General features: G+C 37.1%; 2 protein-coding genes across 6 annotated transcripts in view; both read right to left on the bottom strand.

Moving 5' to 3' along the window:
- The window catches only part of LOC117394758 (DNA topoisomerase 2-binding protein 1-A-like), a 32,186-nt gene extending 29,537 nt beyond the window's left edge, over positions 1 to 2,649 (bottom strand). Inside the window, exons 1-3 of one of the 2 annotated variants that reach the window (XM_033993285.3) lie at positions 2,228 to 2,649; positions 1,205 to 1,303; positions 623 to 757 (exon numbers count right to left, since the gene is read on the bottom strand). In XM_033993285.3, coding sequence (XP_033849176.3) covers positions 623 to 757; positions 1,205 to 1,291 — 222 coding nt within the window. In that variant the 5' untranslated portion in view covers positions 1,292 to 1,303; positions 2,228 to 2,649. The remainder of the gene's footprint in view (positions 1 to 622; positions 758 to 1,204; positions 1,304 to 2,227) is intronic. The other variant, XM_033993286.3, reaches the window with a different exon arrangement.
- Positions 2,650 to 5,773: 3,124 nt separating this feature from the next.
- LOC117394233 (dnaJ homolog subfamily C member 13-like) overlaps positions 5,774 to 15,054 on the bottom strand; it is a 92,430-nt gene continuing 83,149 nt past the window's right edge. For 3 of the 4 annotated variants that reach the window (XM_033992326.3, XM_034921141.2, XM_034921139.2), the window contains one exon: positions 5,774 to 6,688. In XM_033992326.3, coding sequence (XP_033848217.2) covers positions 6,591 to 6,688 — 98 coding nt within the window. In that variant the 3' untranslated portion in view covers positions 5,774 to 6,590. Of the gene's footprint in view, positions 6,689 to 7,391; positions 7,500 to 15,054 lie in introns of all 4 variants that reach the window. The other variant, XM_034921142.2, reaches the window with a different exon arrangement.

Genomic DNA, 15,054 nt, shown 5'->3' with positions numbered 1-15,054 from the left:
TTAGCTATTGTTTTGTACCCATTCCCTGATTTATGAAGGTCAACAACCATTTGTCTCTTTTCATGTGAGTTCTTTGCCTTTCCCCATGGTGATGGATTTCATATGCGTGTTACCTCATTTTTATACCCCAGTGAAACAGGAAGCCATGGAAGGCCACAATACAGTTCCTTAAGACTGAGATGAACTTAAAGAAGTAGAATGTTAATGCAGATTTAATTTTGTTTGATTTTATTTATAAGAATCTTTAGGGGTGCCAATAATTCTGACACCTATCTTTGAGAAAATGTTTTATTACTTGTTAATAAAAACCTTTTGCTCTGAGCAATTGTATTAGAATAAAAGAATATGGTTTTCCCATATATTTGAACATAAAAATAGCTAATTACCTGTGTTGTTTATTTTATACAGACTTTTTTGCTCATCTTTATCAAGGGTGCCAATAATTTTGGAGGTGACTGTGTAATATATATCTCTTTTTCCACAATATGTATTTAATTTTGAATATCATACTACATGTCGTGCTTGAATACAGTACACATTCAATACATATGCATTTTAATCCAATTTTATACACCTGGTACCAATATAAATGTAAAACATCATCCTTTATGTAAAAACAAACCTTTTTAAGGTGGATAAATGCTGGTCCACTAAAATAATCGGAAATGTAGAGAGATTTATCTTTTTGTTGTAACAAAAGTGCTGCTTCTTCATCAACAGTCTGCAGGAACTCCTCTGATTGTAACTCTCTAATAGCCTGGAACAGAACAAACCATGAACAATTAAATTCATATATTTTCAGAACATTGACGTCAATTAGCTTGCATTTTATATATAGTAAAATGATTAATCAAAATATCAATTGTTTAAATGTGTGGTGGCAGATGCCCTAGGTTTTACTTTTCATTTTCTTCACTGAGTGCATAATAAAGTTGGTTTGGGGAATAAAATGTTTAACTGGGCTATACATTTTATCGGGTCTCCTGGAACCATGACATTATCCTTTTTTTTTTATTTTACAGCAAAAAACTAAATAATAATAATGCTCAATATATGCTAACGAAAATATGCTAAGTTTAACCACAGAAGTTTGCAAAACTGCATTCAATATCCAGATGCAACAGCTAACCATTCTCCAGACATTTAAATATAAAGCAGCAGTAAATAAAAGTTACTGTTAACTAGCACCAATGTGCATCCTTACATCATAGGCCTTTGTTGCAAGATCTGAACTCTGTTCCAAGTTTTGTACAAATTTCACAAAGAATTGATCTTTATCCACTTTTGACATCCTGCCTTAATCCTGAAAAAAGACAAAATAAAATGTAAAAAATGTGTAACATATCAAACAACAATACACATTCTATTAAAATTGTCACAAACAGTTCACATAGTTCGTTAGATCACATTATAGAACTAAGTCCACACAGCTTAATCAAACCAGTCTGTCTGTCAGTAGCTCAGCCAGTGTCAGGTACCATGAAAACGTTAGGTTACCATGAGGGACAATGATAGTAAATTGAACAATGATGCTTCCATTGATATCACAGTCCCAATTGACAGGTGAGAGAAATGATTTAGCTTACTCGGAAGCTAGCTAAGTATACACGAATGTACCGATAAAGCAAGTCGTTTAGTCTCTGATGGTTGTACTTTTTGTGTAGATGGTAGAAAACAGGCACAAGTTTGTTCAAGCTGGGATAATGGTTTTATAGTATTTTACATAAGATGACTGATTTGCAATAGATTAATTATAGCAACTGTAATTTTTCAGAACTTGGTGTTATTAGAAATGTTTAACATACACACACATACACACGCTTTTCAATCCTAGTCACATCTCCTCTCCTGACAGAAAGTTGAACTAAAACTTAATGTTCCAATTTTGTATCATAACATCTGCTGATCAAGGCATGCACAGCACTGCGATTAAAAAAATAAAACAAAAACATGTCACTACAAACAATATTGAAATCATACAACTGCTCTGCCTTTGTTCGGCAGGAACTATCTGAACTGATCTACCGTGTTTATTAATCAAATCACACAGGCAGTATGAAACAAACAAAAATCTCCTTATCAACCTCAAGTAAGTTAGAAACTCAAAATGACAACAAAAAATGCACGCGATGCGACGTATTTTAAAACATAAATAAACTGTTTTTATTTTTTAACTTTTGTTAAAACCCACAAGTACAAAGTAAAACGAAATAACAGTGTTACTTACGTGGTTAATGACTTGTTCTGGACCCTAGTACTGACTGCGAAGATAGACCCTTTGTATTCATTAAATAAAAAATGTGGTGGGTGAGGTGAAGAAACACGAAACAAAAACAGGCTATGATTTTTGGTGTTGCAATAACTGACTGGTTTTCATCCAATGCGCGCTGCTGTTCCAGGAGAACTATGGTAGGGCAAATGTCACAGGAACCTTTTTCAATTTTCTGTACTCAAATAATGAACTGTTAACAGCGAATGTTCACCATTATTACGCATTTGGTATAGTATATCTTTTTTATTATTATTAAAAAGCAAAACACCCTTTATTCTCTTGGCGCCAAACACTCAATTCAATAAAACCGGAAACTTTTAGCTCGGGGTCCTACTGACAATAACAAAGGAGTGTACAGATCATATTTCAGGTAAGAAACGTCATGCATTGACATTTGACTAGTTTAATCTATTTACACATAAATCAGTAAAAAGAACTGACAACAGGAAGAAAGGTGTGAGATAATGATTGGCACACAGACCTGCAGTATCAGGCATCTGAAAAAGACAACAATCAACAAGACCCATAGACATCTAAAAATGCTTTAGTTAATAAAACTGAATTGTATCTACAAGCAGGACACATTTAAAAAAATAAATAAATACATACATAACAAAGTTGCAGATCCATAAGGAAGCTCTTTGCGTCACAATGAAACATATATGCTTCCATAGATGTCAAATTATTTTACATTAACTAATACACTACATATCATATATGTGTATAATAGCTCCCCATGTTTTATTTACACGCGTATACATAGTGTAGTGGTAGCATATAAATAAATTGTTGTTATCTTAATAACATTGTAATCGGTAATGATATTTAATTTTTGTGGAATTGTGAAGTGTTACGGGGGAATGAATCTGGCCACTTTTGTACAATGAATGGCATTGAGCATCCCCAATGTCGCTTATGAGGTCGTACTATGGGAGGATTGGCTGCAATGAATCCTCCAAACTCGAGATGGCAGTGCATTTAAAAAAATATATACCAGAAAATAGAGTGGAATAACCCAATAACAGCATTACAAATCTGTTTTTAAAGGGAAGATGGCTTTTTTAAAAGTTCTACGTGTGGGCCAATGATTATTTATAGAAAAGATACATTTTAAAACACTACTATTAATATTCAGAATAAAAGGTTTTAACAAGTTTCAAGTAGAAATATCTTTATATTATTATTATTTATTTCTGAGCAGACACCCTTATCCAGGGCGACTTACAATTGTTACAAGATATCACATTATTTCACATTATACAGATATCACATTATTTTTACATACAATTACCCATTTATACAGTTGGGTTTTTACTGGAGCAATCTAGGTAAAGTACCTTGCTCAAGGGTACAACAGCAGTGTCACTGGGGATTGAACCCACAACCCTCCAGTCAAGAGTCCAGAGCCCTAACCACTACTCCACACTGCTGCTTTATAAACAATACCTAAACAATCTAGCTACTCCGATCCCTGTGTTATCTCTGTTTTTACTGGGAAGATCTCATCTGGGGCATACATTAATTACTAATAAATAACCCTTCCTTGAAACGGGTTTTACTTATATGCTGCATGTCACATTCAAGGCTATCCATAGACTACACTGTTCAGTATCTCAGTTAACATACATGCCAACAGTGCCTATGGTCAGGACAGTCCCGATTTCCTAGCAAATGACCCGCGTCCTGATGCATAGTAAGAAAGTCCCGATATTTACACATAGAAAAAAAAAAAAAAGTATTCTGCACAGTAGTTATTATTTATTTATTATCAGACGACCTTATCCAGGGCGACTTACAATTGTTACAAGATATCACATTATTTTTACATACAATTACATTATTTGTACATACAATTACCCATTTATACAGTTGGGTTTTTACTGGAGCAATCTAGGTAAAGTACCTTGCTCAAGGGTACAGCAGCAGTGTCTCCAACCTGGGATTGAACCCCCAACCCTCTGCTCAGGAGTCCAGAGCCCTAACCACACGCAGTGCTCTTCGTGCGGCTGACATATCTGCGGATCACTAACTTATACAAAGGTAATGCTTCATTATGTCTATTTTTACTCTCACGATGGTGGTGTCGTGTTGAGGGGGATACGTCTACTATATGATAATGAGTGTTTTTTTGCATATGACCCCCCCGCAGACGAGCGTCCCTCTGAACAGTTTCCAAATGTTGGCAAGTATGCCGGTTTAATATGCCATAGTCTATCAATTATGTTATTGAGATTCTGTTCTTCTGGTCCCTCCTGTATGGCTGAAATCTCAGACAGATGACCTCTTTAAGTGCTGATACTGTACTTCTCCACCCAGCACTTCAGAATTTTTGTCTTGTTAATTATTTTTTCTACCCCACTTGTTCAGGTTTTGTTGTTTGCTTACTCAATTTTTCCAGGAACTTCTGGTGAGGCACAATATACAATTTTCATTTATGGCTACCTTAAAAAATATTCAAAATCCTGAGCTGGTTTACTAACATCCTGGAGGGCACAACAACTCTTATTTGTAAATGAAAATGAATTATAATACAATCATAGTGTCTTAGATAAATGGAGATGTATATTAAAACCAGTGACTGCTACCCTTCACCATTTATATTACCAGAAATGAACATTTAAATATGTATTTGCCTTTATATGAGGTTCTTTCGAAACCTAGGATGTAGATCTAGGTATAGACAGAAAGTATTCAGTCACTTCAGTTCAGGCATTCATTGCTTGTTTTACCCCACTTGCTTACTAATTATCTTACCTTATAAGTCCCCTTTTCAATTACATGCAAATAATTCTTTTGCACAAATGGCCTCACAGTTGCAGTGGTACTCCAATGGTTGAATACCTTTTTGAAGACTCAAAAGTTAATTTAGAGGGACTGCATGAGGTTGATGGCTCTGATTCAATGTTCAGGTTGTGTTAGATTTTAGGCTGCATATTATTTAGTTTCTAATGTCCTAGTATTTAAAATGATCATAGCACTATATTTACATTATTGTGTCAGCATACTTTCTATAGCACACAGTGTTGGTTGCATCTGAACTATTAAGTTATTTCATGAGCTTTAATGGTTTTAAAATACGACCATGCAATAAAAGTCTTCTCCAAACAATTTTAAGTGAGTTGAATCTAATTCATCCTGCTACCTACGTTATACATCCATGTGTAGCAGGGATTAGCCTTAATAGTCTTAGGACTTTGTGGGTTCAGATGGGGTGCTAATACCAGTTATGTTTATGAATAGTTTGCTGTCTCACCAGCACACAATTGTATATTAGTCCTTTGGTCTCAATGGAGTTTTTTCTGGTTAAATACATAAAACTTAACTGAAGACACCAGAAGTGTTCTTGTTTGATGTTTGCACTCCACAGGCACATATGAATGTTTATGAGTAAGTGCATACAGTGTTGTGTAAAGATGTTTACTTCCTATTGTCTTTATGACTACCCCTGTATAATTGATGACACTTTTTATTTTATTGTTGAACAAACAAACAAACAAATACTGTGGATTCCCTTTGTTTAATCTTAAAATTTTATGTACAAGTGCATCTGATTCTTTTTTTTTCTTAATGTACATTCAATATATAAAGTTTATATATGGGGTATTATATAGAACAATTCACAATTACACTAGTGTTTTACATATAATGAGTCAATATTATTGTTCCTTTTTTTTGCAGACGCTTGTTTAGGTTGGTAATGGCAGTTATACATACAAATATCTAGTGTTGTTTGCAATCTGGAAAATCATACGAAAGACTGACAGAAAGGGACAGCAGGAGCAGAGAGGTGCAGTAGTTGATCTGAGGAACAGTTAACGTAACAACACGACTTAAGACAAACTGTGCTATGCACAGCATCATTAGACTGCCATCTAGTTGGTAACCAGATGTTTCTTTTCTAGCAGACTTCAATTAAACACCAGTTAAGTTTTTTTTTTCATACAGCACTGTAAAACAACATTATAAAAATTAGGAAAACAATTTATAAATCAGATTCACAGTCTTGTAAACTGATACGGATGAACAAGCAAGAAAAATGCTTGCAGACTCATCTTGTTAGGTGCATCCGTAGAGTGCCTCTATCGTTTTAACATAATGCTAAAGAACTGGATCACGTCTTAATATTTTTCTCGCAAATAAAAAAAGATATAGTTCGAAACATTTATAACACTTTTGTTATCGTGAGACAAAAAAACAACAAAAAAACAAGGCAAGAATGCTCTGAACAGGATCCCGATGGTTTTGGAGAATCCACCTCAGGCTATTCTGTTTCTCAGCTGTCTTGAAAGGACTTGAACCTGGGCATACATCTCGTCTGTCAACCCTGGTCTCCGTTTTCACTGTCAACAGGAGGTGGTACAACTGGCATGACTGTTGATGTAGTCCCAGCAGTAAGGTAGCCTGCCACTCCAGGACCTGTGTGAGAAATAAAATCTATCTTAACAAGGACTTCATGTGTGAAAACTCATACAAACAACATTTCAATGTGACTTCATCCCCAGTTAAAGAGTCAGCTGGATCCTAGTAAGGCCACATACTTAATTATATGAGAACTGACAAATATCTGCTAGTGTCACACACTAGTGTATCTATGGTTTCTATGTCCTTCAGATGACATACAAACTGAGGTTTCACTAGGTTCCTGGACATTCTAGATACCAAGGTACAGAACAGATTTCTGTGTTTTGAGTGTCACTTGCTCTTACCAGCCAGTAAACACCAGATATTCTTTTTTTCAATTCAGTGTAATTGTTAATCTCTTTGAAGGATAGTTTATTTAGAATTCACTGTATATTTAATCCCCACAAATTAGTCTTGTTAGTTTAAAACTCGTTTTCAAACCATCTACAAATGTTAAAAAATGTGCTGTGCACTGAAGAACTAGCCGAATTGAAGGTGCCTAGAGTGATGAGGATTAGCATGCTAATGCACAATTTATGCCTCAGCAGTCAGTCAGGCCTACAGACATTGTTGATCAGGACTGGGCTTCTTTTTGTCAACAGTAACTACACTATAAATATCACTGAGGGAAGAGAACAGTCAAACTTGTATTTTGCTGTACAGAGACAAGAAATGTGCAAGGACGAAAATTAAAACAGTTTAGGAAACTGTTATCTACCTGCTTCAGAGTTACAGAGAAGTAAGCAAGGAGCCCTGGTAAAGGTCTAAAGCCCACTCCTGAGATGAAGGGGGCTACTACCAGAAAGAAGGGAAGGTGAGGAGACACCTGAGGAGAAAGAAGAAGGAATAGGAAAGGGTGGAGATGGCAAGGATAGTGCTGAGGTGGAGCCAAGCATTGAACTAGAGGAAAAAGGCAGTCGATTTAGCAAGAAAACCAGAGAAGGAGGTTAAATTTAAGACCTACAGCAAATTACATTGTATTGTCTTTTGCTCTTGCAAATGTGTACTTTGATTCTCAAAGTACAACTGCTGCCACAAAGCATTCCCTAAAAAGTCACAAATAGCATTGTGCTTGTTTAGTACATTTCACCCAAGACTTCCGACTCGTGTGCAACTGGTTTGCAACTACTGCAATAGGCGCAACACTTTAGTACATCTACCCCTATGTGAGTAAAATGTATTTTGGGTGAGCAAAATGCAACAATACCTTGAAGTCATGAGTAATTTCAATAAATACTGTACATACTTTTATGTTAACTTATGGGTTATGCATTAACCAGCCTTGCATTTTAACTGTAATGATACTCTGAATTACTGTATAAAAGTGTGGTCTTACAATACAAACAAAAACAACAATTCAGATGGAATATACTTAAACAGCTTGCAGGCACATACTGTATAACCTATTTCTAACATATATAAAAAAAACGGTACCGTTACTAATGCAAACAAAGAAATGATAATATTGTATTCCTCACTGATTGCCTTGCTATAACAATATAAAGCATCTCCAAACACTGAATATTGTTATTTAAAATTAGGTAAAATTGGCAAGTTTGGTAAAGGTAGACTAAGATGGTGCAGAGAAATCTTAAGGATTCAATAATCCAGTCGCTTATTCACCAGTCACAAACACCATTGCAAGGCAGTGGATTCAACCATACATTTATTATTATTATTATTATTATTATTATTATTATTATTATTATTATTATTATTATTATTATTGAAAACCCAGACTTATTGGTCACGTTTCTGGCAATTTCCAAGCAGGTTACAATTAGCTGCCCCAGCATTTCTATTATCCATTCTCTAGGTACTGCATGCAGGATATTCACAATTGACCATTAAGACGCCGGGAAGCAATGAAGTACAAGAAGCTTGATAACATGAAAACTCAAGCTGTGCAGGATATTCACAACTGACCACTGAGACGTGGGGAAGTACAAGAAGCTTGATAACATGAAAACTCAAGCTGTGCAGCAAAATTGCTGTGTATTCTTTACGCATTCAATTTAAATATCATACGTAATTAATATTTTTCAATGTGTAAAAACACCCAGTACACAGCTTATCTGGGGCGCTGTATATATATTTTCTGTATTCTTACCTTGTATGATAAACTCCACACACAAAGTGAATCATACCAACGGATGTAGACAAGAGGGTGGTAGGTTAGATGTTCGTAGAGGAGGCCACAGATAACACAGCTCCATTGCGGGACAATGCGTTCCCTTGGGGCCTTAGGTGGTTAACTCCCCTAGCGAATATAGATACCTTAGGGTGGGAACTTACACCGTGACCGTCCCAGCCACGTAGCATGTTAGAGATTGCAACGATGTGAATCTTGATGTAGGATTGAGAAAGACCCTGATGAAACAGGTGGCTGAGGCAGGATAGGAAAATAGATAGGGAGATTGAATTGCACCAGAGGTCACATTCTCTCCACTGGCCTATATAGGGCTGAAAAGTGGACTTAATGAACGCTTCGGTGTCATGCCCAATAAAGAGGAGCAACGAGATTTGCACCGCATTTTATTCTACATCTGGAATACCTGGAGTTATTGGGGCCATAGACTGCATGCACATCCGTATTCATTTTCACAGGTAATATAAGGATCCGATCTTCATCAACAGGCATAGCTTCAAGTGAATCAATCATCTCTGAATATGCAAAGTGGTAGCACGATGGGCAGGCAGCACACACCATGCGCGGATTTCCGAGAACAGCCGATTGAAACTACAATTCCAAGAAGGCTTTTATCATGGTACCCTCTTGGGTGACAAAGGCTATCCTTCAAGGAGGTATCTTCTGACACCAGTGACAAATCTCACATCACCCACCGAGCTGAAATACAATAGTTATAAGAAGGCAAGAGTGTGTATTGCAAAAACGTTTGGAATATTAAAACAGCATTTTGCTTGTCTTTCATTTGGTTTGCATACCACGCCCCGCATAGCAAGCCAAATAATTGTTGCATGTGTGGTACTTCATAATTTGTCTATCGACTGGGATGACCCACCCCCCCCATGTCTTGCCCGGGGAGATACCAACCAAACCCTGAGAATTTCAACACAGACAACAGAAGAAAGGGAAGGACAGGCATTTTGAAGGAGTTTAATAAATCACCACTTTTCATAGTGACATGCGAGTACAGTATTTCTATATCGTAAATTAAACTTAGTCACCAACTGTAATAATTCAAAGAAACTCATGTAATAACTCAAAAAAAGTTTAATCTATCAAATCCTTTGCGACCCCCTTCAGACATCCCAGTGACCCCCAGTTTGAGAACCCCTGTATTAGGATAATTAAAATGTATTACATTTAGGAGTGCAACAATTAAAATCGATAAATCGATTATTGATAATCTGTCCTTAAATTTTACTGATCTTAGATTACATTTTGGTGAATTGATGCATCAAATTAGAACCAAGTCTCCTGTTGTCGGTTTGCATTAAAACCTTGAGAGTGTGCTTCTTTTAGTGCTAGTACGGTAGAATAGCGTATTGCTAGGATACACACTTCACACCTCTACATTCTCGTTGGACAAGACAGAACAGAAGTAGGCCTATTGTATTCACGCTTTCTTGATTTAAAAATTAAAAGGCAAAACTTTTTTTTTTTTTTTAATCTATTAAATCTACCAATTACCTTCTTTTGTTTCAAAGCATGTTGTGTTTGGATTATATGGCAATATTGGATTAAAAAGAAGTTGAATTTAGTACGACAGTTAAATTAGGTTTGGATTTGTGAGATTAATTAAAATATTTTACTCTGCTTTTGGACATTAACAGTAATGAACAACCATAGTTAAGATAGAAATTACTTCTGTTAAAATATAGTATTTTTATTATTACAGTGGTAAAGGGACAATGTTAAAGGGACATATTCTTTTCAAGTCCTTTGTATTTCTTTTTTTATAATCGGAAGTGTTCCAATTTGAATATAAGTTGTGCCTTTTTGTTTAACTATTATGTACAACTGTGTTTCTAGTTACTGGAGCTTCTGTTAAAAATAACAAACAAAAAAAACTAATGTTTGTTTATTTTGAAAAATAAAACAATGCATCGATTATCGTTGATAAATGCCTGTACGATAATCAAATACAAAATGAGGGTGCCGATTGCACCACTAATTATCTTCATGTTTTACATATATGTTTATTTTTTGCAGAAAAATATGCTTAACCCTGGACCGGGATCATGTTAATACGATCAAGCTGAAGTGGGCTTCTAGGACCGCGATCGTGTAAACACGTGTGCGCTGCCTGCCCATCGTGCTACCACATATCAATGGACAGGGGAGGGACTGACCTTCCTGATTAATTTTAGAGGGGCATTTAGGGCCTCATTTACTAAAGGTTCTTATGGATAAGGCGCATGCTAGATAATCCCGTATTTATCAACCACGATAAAGCGCGACCTGAAGCATAAGACGTGAGTTAGCACGCACGCCTTAAAAATAACACGATGGGTACATTAGCATCTGCTGAATATGCAAAATGCATGGTGATGTATTCAAATAAAGTGGCATAAGAGCACTAATGAGGCTAATGATATTCAGACAATATTTACTAAACTGTGCTAACCATGAAGCACACCTTAAATCGTGTGCTAGTACTGATGGAAAGCAGGTGTTACGAGCCGAGATCAGTCTTAAAGCTGTCTGTCAGCACAAGGTACAGGTGTATGTATGTACGATACTACACATCCGAAACTGTAAATAAGACTAATTTTAAAATAAATGCGTTTATATACTAAAACACACATATACCAGCCGACTGCATAAAATAAATAAATAAAAACAACTTTTGAACAGAAATGCATCTATATTCAGGTATATTATGATTAAATAAAACTGTACAAACAAAATAAGTAATAGGACATTGAAAATAGTAGCCTATAGACATAAAAAGAATGCAAAAGCTTACTATGCAAACGAAAAAAAACACATAACTGCGTTCATACAGACATAATTGAAACACGGTAATATAAATAAATAAAGGAAACTGTGTTTACAATCACAACAGCACATATCACAATAGAAGGAAGTGTTCTCCTAAATCACATACCTGCATACAGTGCACTTTTTTTTCTCCACACAATTTGGGCACAGCTATACCATTGCATGTGTCGGCTGGCACTGGGGTCGATACCTTCTGCATACCAGTTTTTACTTCTGTACAAATAATTCTGTGCCTTCACAGCGTAACCGATTTGCACTTTTCTGAACAAAATGATTCTTTGTCTAGCTACAATAGATTATACAGTAGGCTATGTACAGTATAGTTACTCCTAGTTATTATTACCTGTGCATTTCTTGCAATTGGTGTCTGCGAGATCCACGTTGTAAAACACGTGAACGGCATTTCAATGTACAGAAATGCGTTGATCGCTGAAATATGCCACCTGGTCTAAATGCCAACTCCATACTTTGTTGTATTCAGTTTCATTAATGTAGCCTAAGGGCTGCAGGCTGATCATACTGCATAAGTGAAATGCTTTTTATATATACTGTACAGCTATGATGGTGTCTAGGTAGGATTGATAACATTTTATTTATTTATTTTTGCCATCCTGCCTTTCAAACGCTTTTAAGAGTATTTAATACTTATATTTAGTAAAAGTCAAGAACTGACAACTGCGTATCTCAGTGGCCCCTATATCGTTATTTCGTTAAGACGCACCTTCTGTGATAATATACTGAACAAAAATATAAACGCAACATGATGTGCACAAATTTGTTTACATTCCTGTTAGTGAGCATTTCTCTTTTGCCAAGATAATCCATCCACCTGACAGGTGTGGCATATCAAGAAGCTGATTAAACAGCATGATCATTACACAGGTGCACCTTGTGCTGGGGACAATAAAAGGCCACTAAAAAATGTGCAGTTTTGTCACACAACACAATGCCACAGATGTCTCAAGTTTTGAGGGAGTGTGCAATTGGCATGCTGACTGCTGGAATGTCCACCAGAGCTGTTGCCAGAGAATTGAATGTTCATTTCTCTACCATAAGCCGCCTCCAACGTCATTTTAGAGAATTTGGCAGTACGTCAAACCAGCCTCACAACCCCAGACCACGTGGAACCACGCCAGCCCAGGACCTCCACATCCGGCTTCTTCACCTGCAGGATCGTCTGAGACCAGCCACTCGGACAGCTGATGAAACTGTGGGTTTGCACAACTGAAGAATTTCTGCACAAACTCCGTCTCAGGGAAGCTCATCTGCGTGCTCGTCGTCCTCACCAGGGTCTTGACCTAACTGCAGTTCGGCGTCGTAACCAACTTCAGTGGGCAAATGCTCACCTTCAATGGCCACTGGCACGCTGGTGAAGTGTGCTCTTCACGGATGAATCCCGGTTTCAACTGTACCGGGCAGATGGCAGACAGCGTGTATGGCGTCGTGTAGGCGAGCGGTTTGCTGATGTCAACGTTGTTAACAGAGTGCCCCATGGTGGCGGTGGGGTTATGGTATGGGCAGGCATAAGCTACGGACAATGAACACAATTGCATTTTATCGATGGCAATTTGAATGCACACAGATACCGTGACGAGATCCTGAGACCCATTGTCGTGCCATTCATCCGCCGCCATCACCTCATGTTTCAGCATGCTAATGCACGGCTCCATGTCGCAAGGATCTGTACACAATTCCTGGAAGCTGAAAATGTTCCGGTTCTTCCATGGCCTGCATACTCACCAGACATGTCACCCATTGAGCATGTTTGGGATGTTCTGGATCGACGTGTACGACAGCGTGTTCCAGTTCCCGCCAATATCCAGCACCTTCGCACAGCCATTGAAGAGGAGTGGGACAACATTCCACAGGCCACAATCAACAGCCTGATCAACTCTATGCGAAGGAGATATGTCGCGCTGCATGAGGCAAATGGTGGTCACACCAGATACTGACTGGTTTTCTGATCCACGCCCCTACCTTTTATTTTTTTTAAAGTATCTGTGACCAACAGATGCACATCTGTATTCCCAGTCATGTGAAATCCATAGATTACGGCCTAATGAATTTATTTCAATTGACTGATTTCCTTATATGAAATGTAACTCAGTAAAATCTTTGAAATTGTTGCATGTTGCGTTTATATTTTTGTTCAATGTATAATAAAAACATTTATTTTATATAGCACAATTCACGTGACACATCTCAAAGAGCTTTACAGTCCAAAAATAATAATACATAATCATAAATAATCACAGCAGGCTATAGAAGTAATAAAAACACAATAATACAAATCATAAATAAATCACAGCAGGCTATACATGTTAAAACAAAACACAGAAAACACACAGGCTTACACAGGCTGAAATGCCAACTTAAAAAAATGTGGTTTTAGGTGTTTAAAAATTTCCACATTCTTTGAATCCTTAATTATCTGTGGAAGCGCATTCCATAACTTAGGTGCATGGCAACAGAAAGCTTTATCTCCCATAGACCGGAGCCTGGTTTTTGGGACTCTTAAGAGCCCAGCATCAGCAGATCGCAGGTATCGCACAGGAGTATATTCAATTAACATATCGGGGATAACTTGGTATCAAACCATTCAAGGCCTTATATGTTAAGAGTAATATTTTAAAATCAATCCTGAACTTACCTGGTAGCCAATGCAGGTATGCCAAAACAGGTGTTATATGTTCAAATGACTTAGTTGTAGTTAGGACTCGAGCAGCCGAGTTCTAAACATACTGTAGCCTACTAAGGCACCAGCAAGCAAGGCATTGCAGTAATCAAATTGAGAGGAGACAAAGACATGCACAAGTCTCTCCGCATCAGATAGAGGGAGAATAGGTCTTAAGCGGGCTATGTTACGCAGGTGAAAAAAGGTAACATTTCAAACATGCACTTCGAAAGTTAGACGAGGATCACAAATAACAGAGATTTCTCATTTCAGAAATCGCTCTAATTTCAAGCCCGTCAATAACCAAACTGAAGCTCTCCACTTTACTCAACTGATGCGGAGAACCAAGCAGCATAACCTCTGTCTTACTGCAATTTAGCTGCAAGAAATTCTGTTGCATCCATAATTAAATTTCCGCCAAACACAGCGAAAGTACAGAAACAGCTATTGTGGTGTCAGGTTTAGTTTGAAAATAAATCGGAGTGTCATCGGCATAAGAGTGAAAACTAACTCCATGGCAACAAATTAGCTGTCCAAGTGGTATCATATAGATATTAAATAACAAAGGCCCCAGAATAGAGCCCTGTGGGACACCTGTGGAAACCAGACTGGAATTGGACAAATAACCCCCCATCGAAACAAATTGCTTCCTGTCCGACAGATCAGATTTAAACCAGCACAATGCAGTGTCGGAGATACCAACAGATGTCTCCAGACAGCTAATAAGAATATCACGGT

This window comes from Acipenser ruthenus, chromosome 3 (assembly GCF_902713425.1).
Source record: "Acipenser ruthenus chromosome 3, fAciRut3.2 maternal haplotype, whole genome shotgun sequence".
In the NCBI taxonomy this organism is placed as follows: Eukaryota; Metazoa; Chordata; class Actinopteri; order Acipenseriformes; family Acipenseridae; genus Acipenser; species Acipenser ruthenus.
Note: the sequence above shows the minus strand (reverse complement) of the source record. Positions and strands in the feature narration are given on the sequence as shown.